General features: G+C 34.7%; 1 protein-coding gene and 1 long non-coding RNA gene across 9 annotated transcripts in view; one reads left to right on the top strand and one right to left on the bottom strand.

The window, feature by feature from the left end:
• LOC144280545 (uncharacterized) overlaps positions 1-8532 on the bottom strand; it is an 84928-nt gene extending 76396 nt beyond the window's left edge. Inside the window, exon 1 of the long non-coding RNA XR_013348951.1 lies at positions 8460-8532. This is a non-coding gene — a long non-coding RNA (uncharacterized LOC144280545). The remainder of the gene's footprint in view (positions 1-8459) is intronic.
• MAN1A2 (mannosidase alpha class 1A member 2) overlaps positions 1-13834 on the top strand; it is a 213343-nt gene that overhangs the window by 139345 nt on the left and 60164 nt on the right. For all 8 annotated transcript variants that reach the window (XR_013348948.1, XR_013348949.1, XM_077842686.1 and 5 more), the window contains 2 exons: positions 8412-8527; positions 11582-11801. Coding sequence is in view for 6 of the 8 variants with exons in the window: in XM_077842686.1 (XP_077698812.1) it covers positions 8412-8527; positions 11582-11801 (336 nt within the window). In the remaining 2 variants the exon portion in view is untranslated. The remainder of the gene's footprint in view (positions 1-8411; positions 8528-11581; positions 11802-13834) is intronic.

Genomic DNA, 13834 nt, shown 5'->3' with positions numbered 1-13834 from the left:
GTGCCTGCCTTTGGCCCAGGGCGTGATCCTGGAGACCTGGGATCGAATCCCACGTGGGCTTCCGGTGCATGGAGCCTGCTTCTCCCTCTGCCTGTGTCTCTGCCTCTCTCTGTGTGTGTGTGTGTGACTATAGTAGATTAAAAAAAAAAAAAAAAGAATTTATTCCTCATTGTGATTCCTTATTTCATCTGTACTTTTCAGTCTGGCCTGTGCCAGAAACTTGATAGTCTGGCTAGATTCCTGTCCTATTTTTTTTTTTTTTTTACCTTCATAGTAACTCTAAATTCTGTCCTTCATTTCTTCTTCCCTTTGGTTAATTTGGGCCTTCAGTTCTCTCCCTCATTTTGTATCATCCTTATGCCTATCCCTCCACAATGCTCTTTGTATGGTCTAATCATCCTATCTTGCATGTACAGTTTATTTCATATACTGAGACTGAGAAATGACTGCTAGCTTGTAGAGTGCCATTTTGGCTTGGCTCTGTGCCATAGGCCAAAGCCAGAATGTAGGGGAATAAGAAGCAAGTAGGTGAGAAGAAAGAAGCAGCAGTAAATTCAAGCTTTCTAAGGGAAAAGGGGAACAGAGCTGGATGGATATTTGGTTATTTTTACAAAATACATTTTTACTACAGTCCTCTGAGTAGTTTGACATATTATATCTGGATTCTGAGCTATGAGAAAAGTAAATATTAAGGAAAATCTTAATATCAAGACTTTTGTGTATATTTCCGATAATTCAGATGAATAAAGTTTAGGTTTTTTAAAATTATATTTTCAGGGGCACCTGGGTGGCTCAGTGGTTGAGTGTCTGCCTTTGGTTCAGGTTGTGATCCCAGGGTCCTGGGATCAAGTCCTGCATCCCGCTGCCCGCAGGGAGCCTGCTTCTTCCTCTGCCTGTTTCTGCCTTTCTCATGAATAAATAAAATAAAATCTTAAAAAAATTACATTTTCATTGGATATTTCATATAAGCAGTTGAATGTACTACAATTATAGACATCTTAGTATTGGGGGAATTAGTAAAGTTTAAAATGTATACATGCAAATTTTATTAAAACTTGAAAGAATAAGTACTTAAGATGGTTAATGAATTCATTCTATAATTTTTGTTGTTGCTAAACTTGTAAATATTAGGTGTCATGGTAGGTATTACTATTTATCCCGTAATTATTTGTTTCCCTAGACTGAAAAAGAGTGAGAGGCTTTGAAAATAGAATAATTTTTTAAAAAAATGTATCCAGTTAATTTAAAAGAAAAAGAAAAAAACACCTTTTTAAAAAAAGATTTATTTATCCAGAGAGAGTGTGTACATGAGCATGAGAGGTAGAGACTCTCCAGCAGACTCCCCACTGAGTATGGAGCCTGATGTGGGGCTTGATCTCATGACCCTGAGATCATGATCAGAACTAAACCCAAGAATTGGATGCTTATCTGACCCCACCACTCAGGTGCACCCCACTCAAAAGAAAAAAATATCTTAAAATGCAAGTTATGATAATTGTGAAATGTTATTCGTATTTGAAAATGGAAAGTCAGCCATTCATTTAATAATTGCTTATTGAGTACTCTTAACTGTAAGTAAGAATTGTGGGAGGTGCTATAGGGTATATAAAGAAACTTAAGCCAATGAGTGTCGCTTGTCAAGTTGCTCAGAGTTTAGAAGAATCTGCTTTCCTTTAAGGCATATTAAACAAGACTGTTATCAGATTCACTAAATTTTTTTTTCGAATCTGTCAATTTTTAAATAGGTGTATTAAAATCCGTATTTGCCTATTTTTCAGTACAAATTAATCAGTTTTGGCTTCATACATTTTTTCTCTTAGTATACTTTTTAAATATACTTTAAACTTGTTTTCAGAAGGTAGCTGCATTATTTGCTTTTTCATGGTATAGTACATTCTCCTATTTTTGCATAGTTGAATTCTTTCATGACGACTTTTCCTTAGGTATATTGGAGTTTTCATTTGCAAGGTTAGTGTGAGTGAAAGCTTCATGATGTGCATGTCTTTCTTTCCTCTCTTACTACTTATTACTGCATTCCTGGGAGTTTTATTAATGCCTCCACTGGCTCATCAGTTCAGAATTTGGTCTTTTGGACCAAATTTGGAATGTCAGCTCTCCCAAGGATATTACACATCTGTTTCCTCAGATATATAGCAGTTTATCCTAGTCTCAATCGTGCAGCTGTTTCTACTTCCTTCTGCTAGTCTAGGAAACTCATTTCATACCCAGAGTCCCACCATGAGTGAGTGCTTTGGATCCCATTATGTTGGAGGAAGTAAAATTCTAGACCCTTTATTTACTTTCAAGAAATAGAAACTTCTGCTTTTAACAGTGAGTTTTTTGTTTTTCTTATAGATACAATTTTTGTTTTCAAGTGTAGAAATGCCTTTTAAATAATTATTTCATCCTTTTTTGTTGATGTGTTCCAGGGAAGGGCAGGATCTTGCATGAGGTTAAAGATAATCTTGACAATAGTCATTGTCATTATGTAACTATGACAACTTTTTTTTTTTTAAAGGAGAGAGCATGAGTGGACGGAGGAGGGGCCGAGGGTGAAAAAGAGAGAAAATCTTAAAGCAGGCTCCACACTAAATGCAGAGCCTGACACACGGCTTAATCTCACAATCCTGAGATCATGGCCTGAGCCAGAATTGAGAGTTGGACACTTAACCTACTGAGCCACCAAGGAACCTCATAACTATGACAGTTTTTAAAAAGTTACTCTATGTATCACCTAAAATCATCCTAAATTACATAGTAGTTACAGGCTTACAAGTCCTGCACTATCCAGAAATACTGGAATAAACCAAGATGTCCTAAGTTCCTACCTACTTTGTTTTTTGTTCATGATAAGACAGCAATGAGAGTAAATTAGGAAACAGGGGAATAAGAAGTCATATAGATATAGCATTAACAAATTGCAGAGTTATCCAGAAAGAACTCCACTTGAGAAAGTTTTATTAGGACTTCTGTTTCATGGTGAGAGATTGAACTATAACTTCACCACCATTGCTGACCATCTTCCTTAAGACCCAGTGAAATGAAAGTACAGAAAAAAAAGTAGAAAGCAATTAACTCAGCATGGTGAAGAGATTGGAGGTAAATGGGAGATCATAATGGACAAGATTATTTCAACAGATTTGCATAATGCACTGTATCTGGGAGTGTGTGAATAGAACTCAGAAAAGTGCAACCTAGAATATACTACGGGAACACTACAAAAAGGGCAACTGGATGTAATTCCAGAGAGATTTGGAGTACATAAATAATAGGTGCACATAATTGAATAAGTGAGTGGAAAGTGGAGTTAAAAGTAGGTGTTTATTCAAAGTTGTTAAGGAATGGGGACTCTACTTAAAATTCTTATGTTCCAGCTCATCCTGGAATTTACTGGTAGGCATAACTATGTAGCACTTATTTTAAAAAAATTGAATGATTTCATTGAGGAGAAAGGTAAAATTTTTCCATATAGATGTTAGTACCCCAGAATAAATCCTCCCTTTATTCTGAAATTCGAGCAGATCCAGTTTTACCACAAATAACCTGTTTCTGACTAAACAAAACCTGGTAGTTAGCCCACCTTTCCTCAACTTAGCTTAGAGAGAAAGGAAGCATCCAGTCTGAATTCCTACTCAGGAGAGAGACCTAGTGGTGAATAAGTCTGCTCAGTGGGAGACCACCCACTATTCAGTGGAAACTCACACTGGCTACCCAGAACGTCAGTCTTAAACACAGATAAATAAATAGTGGTTGATTGGTGCAATGGGAGTACATAGAACAGCACGGTTGAATATCACAAAGTGTTGAGATATAGAAGATAGACACAAGAGAATATACAACATTTATTAAAAATGATATCAATAGACAAAGGTAAACAGTAATGGTTGGGAGAGGGTATTATATGATAACCATATAAAAATAGTGATTACTCCAAAAGTTAAGATACTGGTTACCTTTGGGGATGTGGAATTATAATTGAGAGAGGGTACATGAAAGGCTTTTGGGAGTACTGGCATTCTTCTGAGTAGCTTTTACATAGATGTTCTCTATAATGAGCATAACATTTATGTATTACATATTTTTCTGTGTGTCTGTTAAATTTTGTTAAATTTCCCAGTAAAAAATATTTAAAGTCAAAAGGAGATCCTGGAGGAGATTGAGGCAATTCTGTAAACCAGCATACCTATTTTTTTAAGAGAACTCTGAGAATATGATGTATTCATAAAATAGGAATAGGGTGCTATGAAAAAAGAAACAATTAGAGGACAGAGAAGAGCTCAGAGGTTAAAAGTATAATTGCTTACCATAAAGCCTTAGTGAAAGGACTAAAATATAAATTGATTAAAAAAAAAAATCCCAGAATGTAAAGAAAGAAGAGTAAGAGACTAAGATTTGAGAGAAAAGAGTAGTAGAAAATCAATCCGGGAGATCCAATTTCCAACTAATAAGAGTTTCAGAAGAGAGAAATAACCAGGTGAAGTGGGGAAAATAAAGAAATAGCAGAAGAGAATTTTCTGAGTTAAAAGATGTAAATCTGTAGTTCAAAAAGTGCGCAGCACACTGCATGTAAGAAAACATTTGAGCAATATCAAAATGAGGATGTAGAGCTTGGAAAGGTGAGGGGGATGGAGAGAGGATACATTGACCTATAAAACAGGATTGCCAATGTCTCAACCCATGACACTTGATATTACAGGACGCTGGAGCGGTACCTGTGACAACTTTTGGGGGGAGATGATTTCCAACCTTGAATTTGATACCTTTACAAAATAAAATTGAGAAGGAGAGCAAAATAAAGGCATTTTCAGACAGCACAGTTAAAATCCACATAGTCCTTCCTGAGATTATATAAGAATGATTCAGTAAAACAGGCATAAACTAAGATATAGTATGGGGGGAACAACGCATACAATTTAGGAAAGCAGGAAGAGAGAAGTTTGAAGATGATAGCTGTACAGTATGCGAGAGAATAGCCAGCTTGAGAGGAAGGCCTCTAGGGTGATGAGATCTAGGAACGACTCAGTGTATCTGTAAGTGACATTCCTGAGGGGCTGGGAGAGAATAAAAATGATGAAAGAAAAACATGGGAGACCATAGAAAGGCAAAGATGAGGACCACTGAAACACTGCATGTGTTTAAACAATTGATGAGAAGCCTAAGACTGGGCAGCTGGTAAGATAGTAACAGCATCATTCACTGAGTGAGTCAAGATATGGTGCCATAATCACACATCGAAGTAATAGTGTTGATGGAGGTATTTTGTCACAGTTGTCTTGATAGCTGTTTTAAAATAGTTGCCAAATAAAAAATTACAGTCTTCTGGTTTATTAGCAAATAATTTACCCAAAAGGCATCCTTAAACATTTCTCTGTCCTATATGTATTCTTTGTCCCTAAATATGAGGGACTTTTCCCTATTAAATTCCATGTTGTTTGAATATATTACAAATATGCAAATCTGTGTTATCTTTTATGATTTCCAGTAACTAAAAAGTATTTAAATCTGTTAGAATTAATCTAACATCTAAGTTACCCTCTAAATTCATCATCATATATTACCACCATTATGAAATTCTTAAATGTGAGTAATGATGAGTATTGAAAGCTATTAGAAATTTAACTGTGATTTTGTCGTGTAGCTTGAGAGAAAACTGTCTTCTGTTCCTCTAAGTGTCTTCTCTAATACCCACGAACTTAATGGTAGAGACTCAGGAAGCCTACATAAGGCAGATGGCTCCTTCTTCTAGATATTTAGATGGAAAACAAAGAAGATCATTAAGCTACCAAATCATTCTTGAAAGTATATTGCCATTTTATATGAATGGTTATTTTATGTGAATCTGACAAATCATTTACTGATAGAGGTCAGAAAAATGGTTATCTTTGGAAGTTGGGTACTGATTGTGAGGGCCACATGACAGAGATTTTTGGAATGCTGGAAATGCTCTATATTTTTATCTTGGTGGATTTGTGGGTGTATATACATATGTAAGAATTCATCGGAATGTACACATATGACTAAATGAAAAAAGTGAGAAATAAGTGCCTTTGAGATGCAGGGTATTGAAGGTACAAAGTGAGTTACTAAAGTATTAGCAGACATGTTGTTTAAAGTCAATGGTGACACTTTCCCCCCATTTATTACTTTCCGTGATAGAAGATGACTTAATTATACAACGTAACATGTATTCCAATAATGTGTAAGTATATAAAGTAAAAATTGAAGTGCTGCTTTCTTAGAGGTAATCACTGTGCACAGTTGTCTTTTCACTTTCTCTTTGTGTACAATAATATTCCTTAAACAAATTTTTAGTAGTGTCAAACATACATTATTCTGAAACTTGCTCTCCCTCTACTTAACAGCATGTAATAGATATCCTCCCATATCAGATTACAGATTCACGTGATCCTCTTTGAAAATTGTGTGTTCTGTTATAGTCTGTTTATGCTGTAATTTATGTAGCTACATCCCTAGACTTTTGAGGTCATCTTATATTTTTACTAATGGATACAGTGCTCTGATAATCTTTTTTCTTTTACATCTGTACTTGTGTATTTATACAAGTATTTGTTACAGGATAACTCCAGACACAGAAAACCTAGTTATATTTTGATGGCTACTACAAAATTGCCCTTCATTCCCAGGACCTATGAACCATAACTTTATCTACATTGGATAGGATCAGTTTTTTTTTTTAATTTATTTTTTATTGGTGTTCAATTTACTAACATACAGAATAACCCCCAGTGCCCGTCACCCATTCACTCCCACCCCCCGCCCTCCTCCCCTTCTACCACCCCTAGTTCGTTTCCCAGAGTTAGCAGTCTTTACGTTCTGTCTCCCTTTGTGATATTTCCCACACATTTCTTCTCCCTTCCCTTCTATTCCCTTTCACTATTATTTATATTCCCCAAATGAATGAGAACATATAATGTTTGTCCTTCTCCGACTGACTTACTTCACTCAGCATAATACCCTCCAGTTCCATCCACGTTGAAGCAAATGGTGGGTCTTTGTCATTTCTAATAGCCGAGTAATATTCCATTGTATACATAAACCACATCTTCTTTATCCATTCATCTTTCGTTGGACACCGAGGCTCAGTTTTTAAAAGCGTTTGCCAATTAAATAGACAAAAATGGAACCTCATTGTTTTAATTTGCTTTTCTCTGGTCACTAATGGAGTTGAGCTTTCTTTCTTATGTTAATTACTAATTTGTGTTTATTTATTTTTTTAATTACTTGTCTGCTCTACAGCAGGTTTTCTTGTTTAGTTATCAGAGTTCTTTGTATAGGGCATTAATTTTTATTTCCATTATAAATGTGGCAAATATCCAATTTGATTTCTTATCTTACAATTTTATTTGCGGTAGCTTGTGCCATGTGATGCTATAAGTCTTTTCCTTTGTGGCTTCTTCATTCTGTGTTTTGCCTAAGAAGATCATCTGCTGAGGAACAGCAAACTTTTTTTATATTTTCTTCTGGAATACTTATAGTTTTGTGTTTTACTTTTAAATCACTAATCTACCACAAGTTTATTTTTGTGAGCTAAAGATGGAAATATTAATATACATTTCTCCCCAAACAGCCAATTATTCCATAAATCACCCAGCAGTCCATCCTTTCCTCACTAAAGTGGAAAACCAGTGCTAGTACTTTATGAATGATTGACAGGTCATAAAAGTGTACTGTTCTTCTTTTTGTGCAGGGTGGATGTGAGTTTTTAAGCAAAGTTTAAGAATGTAGGGTGGAGCTTATAGGAAGGAATAGAAGACAAGTGTAGGGTTGCCTTGGGAGTTAAACTGCCTTGGACAGGATTAAAAGTACAGATGGGATAGAAGAAGAATATACATAAGGCAAACATGAAGTAAGAGCTATATAAATAGCAATCTAGTGTATCAGTTCAACAGCTTATTATATTATGCAAAATCTTATTTCAAAGGAATTCTTGTTTTTTTTCTCCTTTTATATTTATTTTAATTGACTATGGCACAGAAATCACCACTTAACTCCTAGAGGAAAATGGGTTGTTTTTAGTTAACATCAACTTCAAGTATATCTCATGTTTAATCTTAGACTTGTATAGTTAAAATCATTAACATATGAATGAGAATTGTTTTCACTTCTGGAAGAGTCTGGTTGTGTGACAGTGTACAAAATGTAGCTGAAGAAAACGACTCCTACATATGTGAAGTACCCCATCTAGCAGAGAGAGATTTCTGGAAAATTGGGTACACATGTAGAGGAAGGATGAGGGTGTGTTTTTACCGGACTAGATTGGAAGTATGCTGAAAGTGAGGCTGTCAGTATAGTTTTTTAATTGTTGATCAGTAATAGTCATGATAATTGAAATAGATTATTTCATTGTCTTCTCCCCCCCTCACCCCCCAATCCTTCCCTTTTTCTTACAGATCATACATCAGTTGGCGGGCTGGGAGACAGTTTTTACGAATACTTACTAAAAGCATGGTTGATGTCAGATAAAACAGACCATGAGGCGAGAAAAATGTATGATGATGCTATTGAGGTAATTCTTGTCGGAACAGTTACTTGCTTAACATTCTGAATATACAGTGTGTTTCATAGTGACCACTGAACATTTTGTGATATACCCTCATGTAGAGTTTTAGTATATTAATATAAAAGTCTTGTATTATTTTCCTTTATTGTGGTATTTTAAAGAAATTTTTGAAGAATATGTAACATTTATGAAAATTTAAATGACTTTTAGTTACTGTCTACACAGACTGGATAAACTTCTGACTTCATTCACATACATTTCCATAAACATTTCTTCTTTCAAATGACATTGAACCTACACATGGAAAGCTTTATGGATAAATAATAAGGGCAAAACACTTACCTAGTATTTTCCACACACCATGCTGTTGTAACCCCTTTTACACATATGAAATCATTTAATCTTTACTACCATTTTTCACTTGAGAACTTTATGGCACAAAGAGGTTAAGTAATTTGCTCAAGTTTGCAATCACTAGTAAGTGATGGAGCCTGGAACTGAACAGCCTGACACCAGGGCCTGTGCTTTTAACCACTTTACTGTATCATTTCATATTTATATAACATCTTACCACAATGTTGTGACAGTTTAAAACTGAAATAGGTTTCAATCTTGGAAGCACTTATATGTGATATTTCCAAGCAAAAAGTATGAAATAGAAAAGTGTGTTACCCACTTATTAAGTTGTTTTCTGATCTAGTACAAACTCTTAGCCCTTTAGTAATTTTAATCAGTTTTTAAAGTTGTATTGGGGTACCTGAGTGGCTAAGTCAGTTAAGCGTCTGACTCATGATTTCCACTCAGGTCGTGATCTCAGGGACATGACATCAAGCCCCCTGTGTGACTCCGCACTGTCAAGATTCTCTTTCTCTTTGCCCCTCCTCTGCATCCCTCTCTCTCTCTCTCAAATAAATAATTTTTAAAAGTCAGTTATTAAAATTATATATTTTTAAAGTTTTATTATGTATTTTTATTGAAGTATAGTTGGTGCATAATGTTACATTAGTTTTAGGTGTATAACATGGTGATTCAGCAAGTCTTTACGTAGTGTTATGCTCACAACAGGTGTAGCCACCATCTGTCACCATACAATGCAATTACAGTACCATTGACTATATTCCCTTTATCCCTGTGACTTATTTCCATGATTAGAAGCCTGTGTCCAACTCCTCTTCACCCATTTTTCACATCCTCCCACCTTCCTCCCCTACTCTTGATATTCTTAAGTTTTGTTTTCTCTCCATTTTTCTTCATCAAAGCCGTTTGGGATTTTTAAAGAAACTCATTTAGGCTTTGTTGATTTTGTATAATTTTGTATATAACAACACCATTCTGACTATAATTGATGATCAGTGTTCAGAGTTACAGTTATCATTGTGTTTTAAAAATTAAAGCAAGGATCTTATTACCCTTTTTATAGCTTTACTTTTGGGGGAACTAATTCCCTACAGTTGTTTATAGAATGCATAAGAGTTAAACTGAAATTTGGCATATAGTGTTTAGTTCATTGTAGGCATTCAGTTAAATTTTGTTTTTAATATTTTACTTATTCATGAGAGACACAGAGAGAGAGGCAGAGATACAGGCAGAGGGAGAAGCAAGTTCCCTGCAGGGAGCTCAATGTGGGACTCAATCCCAGGACCCCAGGATCATGACCTGAGCCGAAGGCAGACACTCAACCACTGAGCCCCCTGGGCATCCCTCAATAAATGTTTCCTGAGTAGCCATCTTTTGAGTGCCTTACATGCTAGATGCCATGAGGCCCACAAAAGATGAAAAACATTGTCCTTGCACTCGGAAAACTAATCTTTACATTTGCCCTTCAGCATATTATGATTAAAACAATAACGAAAACTTACAGATCAGTGGTAGGTCCCGTATTTTGCTTATTACCCCTTCCTTACTCCCCTGACAGCCCAAATACAAGTACCTACCATTTATTTACAAAATGACTTCTTTTTTTTTTTTTATACAAAATGACTTCTTAACTAAACACTTATTGACTGCATGCTACACTTTAGGCCTTATGGAGTATAAAATGATGAATGAGGCATAATTCTCAGAATTCTGTAAAACAGACGTTATCACTATAAGGAATGCACAGTAAATTTTTCCAAAGCTGTTTGTTACTGAACTTGTCAGAGAAATAACACACAAAAATGTGGGTTCTTATTCCTCCTTATTGTCAGAAAAGTGTAGTCTCTAATCATATATAATACTTTCCACCTTTTTATGAAAGAACTAAATGCAATTTCTTATGCTTTTCCATGGAATGATCTCTAAAGGTAGAGAAGTAATTGATAGCCCCTCTTAGCAAAGTCTGTGAGAACATAGTCCAAAGGAACAAAGCTTTTAAAAATCTCATTTTTAAAGTTAAATGTAGTTGTTGGACTCTACTTTGTGTTACATTCAAATTTAATATAAAATATTTCTCTTCATCCCCACATCTTTTGAGTAACATTGACATTCCAGGAAGATGGACTGTGTTTATCACGTGGCCTCTCCTAGCCATAGCACAGCAACATGTGAGGAGTTAAGCTTGAACTTCTAACTACTTATGTAAGCTTTGTAACATACAAGATGTACTTTGACAAGAGGTATAGTTACATGGAAAAGAAGAAACCATTTTAACTAATTACCCAAGCCATATTTTTTGGATTAATTTAGATTCTTCTTCAATTTTATTGAATGAGATAGGAAATAAATTGATAGAGCCTTTTAGGTTATATGTTGTCATCATGATCTCATTTGATTGCTATGAATTCCATTTAGCTCTAGAATAAAAATCCTGTAATATTGGTAGTGTTCTGTCTTTAGGCCAGTCTTCCCTCTCCTACCTTGTCTCTGTTGTGATGGTGATGGGGTGAGGTATTCATTCAAGACCCTATGTGACTTGGCTATCTAAAACTTACTTACTGCAAATTAACTCTTCCAGTTTGGGTAGGTTACTGATCTGTAGAATATTATATTACTAAGATTTTATGATAGCTAGAAGGATGTAGTAAGTTTGAATACCAACACTTTGCTTCTAAAAATTTGAATATCTACTCTTTCTTGTAGGCTATAGAGAAACATCTTATTAAGAAGTCCCGAGGAGGTCTCACCTTTATTGGAGAATGGAAAAATGGGCACTTGGAAAAGAAGATGGGGCACTTGGCCTGTTTTGCTGGGGGAATGTTTGCACTGGGAGCAGATGGTTCCAGAATGGATAAAGCTGGTCATTATTTAGAGCTAGGGGCAGAAATTGCACGTACATGTCATGAGTCATATGACAGAACTGGTAAGAGTATTAATAACACTAACTACTTAGACTAAAAGAACCTCTAAGTTAAAAATATGTTTAGTAATTAGAAGGAAAATATATAGATATTTAAGATAGATTGCTCTGCATTAGAGTAAATAATAAGAGAGTAAATCATTTTCTTAAGAACTTGAATTTTAATTCTGAAAATGTGTTCCTGTGTCATTTTTAAAAATTATTCTGAGTTTACTGATTTTGTTAATAAAGATTTTGAAGGAATTGTTTTAATGATGAAAGACAGGATTTTTGAGGATGTATGAGATGACATTATTTATTTTAATATAGTAAGAATCCATTTTAGCCATTCATTTTAGCTTCTGTAAAACTACTTAAATGAACACAGAATTGACTGATTTAGGTTACTGCCTTGCATCTTCTCTTGTAAAAATAAGAATGACCAAAAGATAATAGTAGTTATATTGAATGTATAGTTGGTATCTAGGTAATTAGTAGTCTCTTAGCTCACCAATAATTTTTTAATTTGTGGTACCTGCCTCTTAAAAAGATCCTCTAATGTTGCTTTAGGCAAATATGTAATATTTCTGGGCTTCAATGTCCTTACCCAGAAAATGAGATGGTTCTTAAGGATGAAAAAAATTGGTCCTCAGAGGTGAAAAATATTTTTTAATATGTATTCTAATATAGTCATATATAGACAAACAATGTATATTATTAAAATTTCATGGAGAGAGAAGGCTGTTAGGTTTTCTAAAAAGCCTGAAAAAGGATTGTGAAATACTGAAGTAGACCTTTCAAGATTTTTTTCTGGTTAGAAATGTGTTTCTATATGGAATAATGGAAAATGAGTTCCCAGAAGGACTAAAAATTAGGAAGTTTTTTTTTGTGATTTTGGAAGTTGAATTGTTGCTAATATGAAATAACTGAATTTCCATTTTAGGATTACTTGCCATCAGGTACCATGACACAGATACAACCAGCTTAAAATTTATCCTAGTTCATCTAAGTTCATAAATCTGTCAGGTTATTTTTATATAATAAGGAATTGAACTTATGATGAAATTGACCTTTCAGGTCCCTCAGTAACTAAGGGATTTCATTTCTTGATAAAATACAACTAAGCAGATGTTATTTTAGAGTTAGCATATAGTATGTATAAAGTTGGTGATCTAATTATAAGTAGAAGCTAAATTATATTATCATGGTGACTATATAGAGTATCAAATATATATTTAAAATACAGCCAAAATTAGTAAAACCTTGAGGATCAGAATGGATATTCAGAATGTGTACTAGGACCCATGATAATAAAACTTGTGATGCAGATTTTGACCACAAATGAAATAATAGATGTAAAATAGTAGGATTTCATGCAGCAGACATATTAAAAAATATGATATACTGTTAATATAATTAATTATTCACTCCATTAAACATGGAGCACCAATGATGTGCCAAGCATTACGCTGGATGCTTACAGATGAAAGTGTTAATAGGACATATCCCCTACTTTTGAGAAATTCATAGAATACCAGAGTTATGAGCAGACTCCTTGACTGTCACATTTCATAGAGACATTGCTGATACTGGTATGAAATACTGTGATACTGTAGAAAGGACATGTGGACTAGGATTAAAAAAATCCCATATTCCACTATTTATTATCTCTGAACCTTAGGCAAATCATTTAACCTGACTAAGTCTCTGGTCCTCCATCTGCAAAAAACTCATAATAATACCTATCCTGTCTTCCTCAGTATGTTGTTGTGAGCATAAGTGAAAGTTTAAACAATCCAGTCTGTGTTGCATTTATACTGTTTCTGATGGTTACTCTCACATGGCAAGTCGGTGAACCTGTGACCCTCCTTGCCATGATATGTCCCAAAAGATTACCATTTGATTTGTGTGCTGTATTTTGAAGTCTTTCTCTTTAATCTCAGCTTAGATCCTCTAATCAAAAGGTACAATCCTAGTGTTGCTTCTGCCCCACTTGGTTATTATATCTTGTGTTTAGGTATAGCTGTGCTATAATTTTTTGGCCAGCTTGTTTAAAA

This window comes from Canis aureus, chromosome 12 (assembly GCF_053574225.1).
Source record: "Canis aureus isolate CA01 chromosome 12, VMU_Caureus_v.1.0, whole genome shotgun sequence".
NCBI lineage: Eukaryota > Metazoa > Chordata > Mammalia > Carnivora > Canidae > Canis > Canis aureus.
This window is presented reverse-complemented; position numbering and strand designations above follow the sequence as displayed.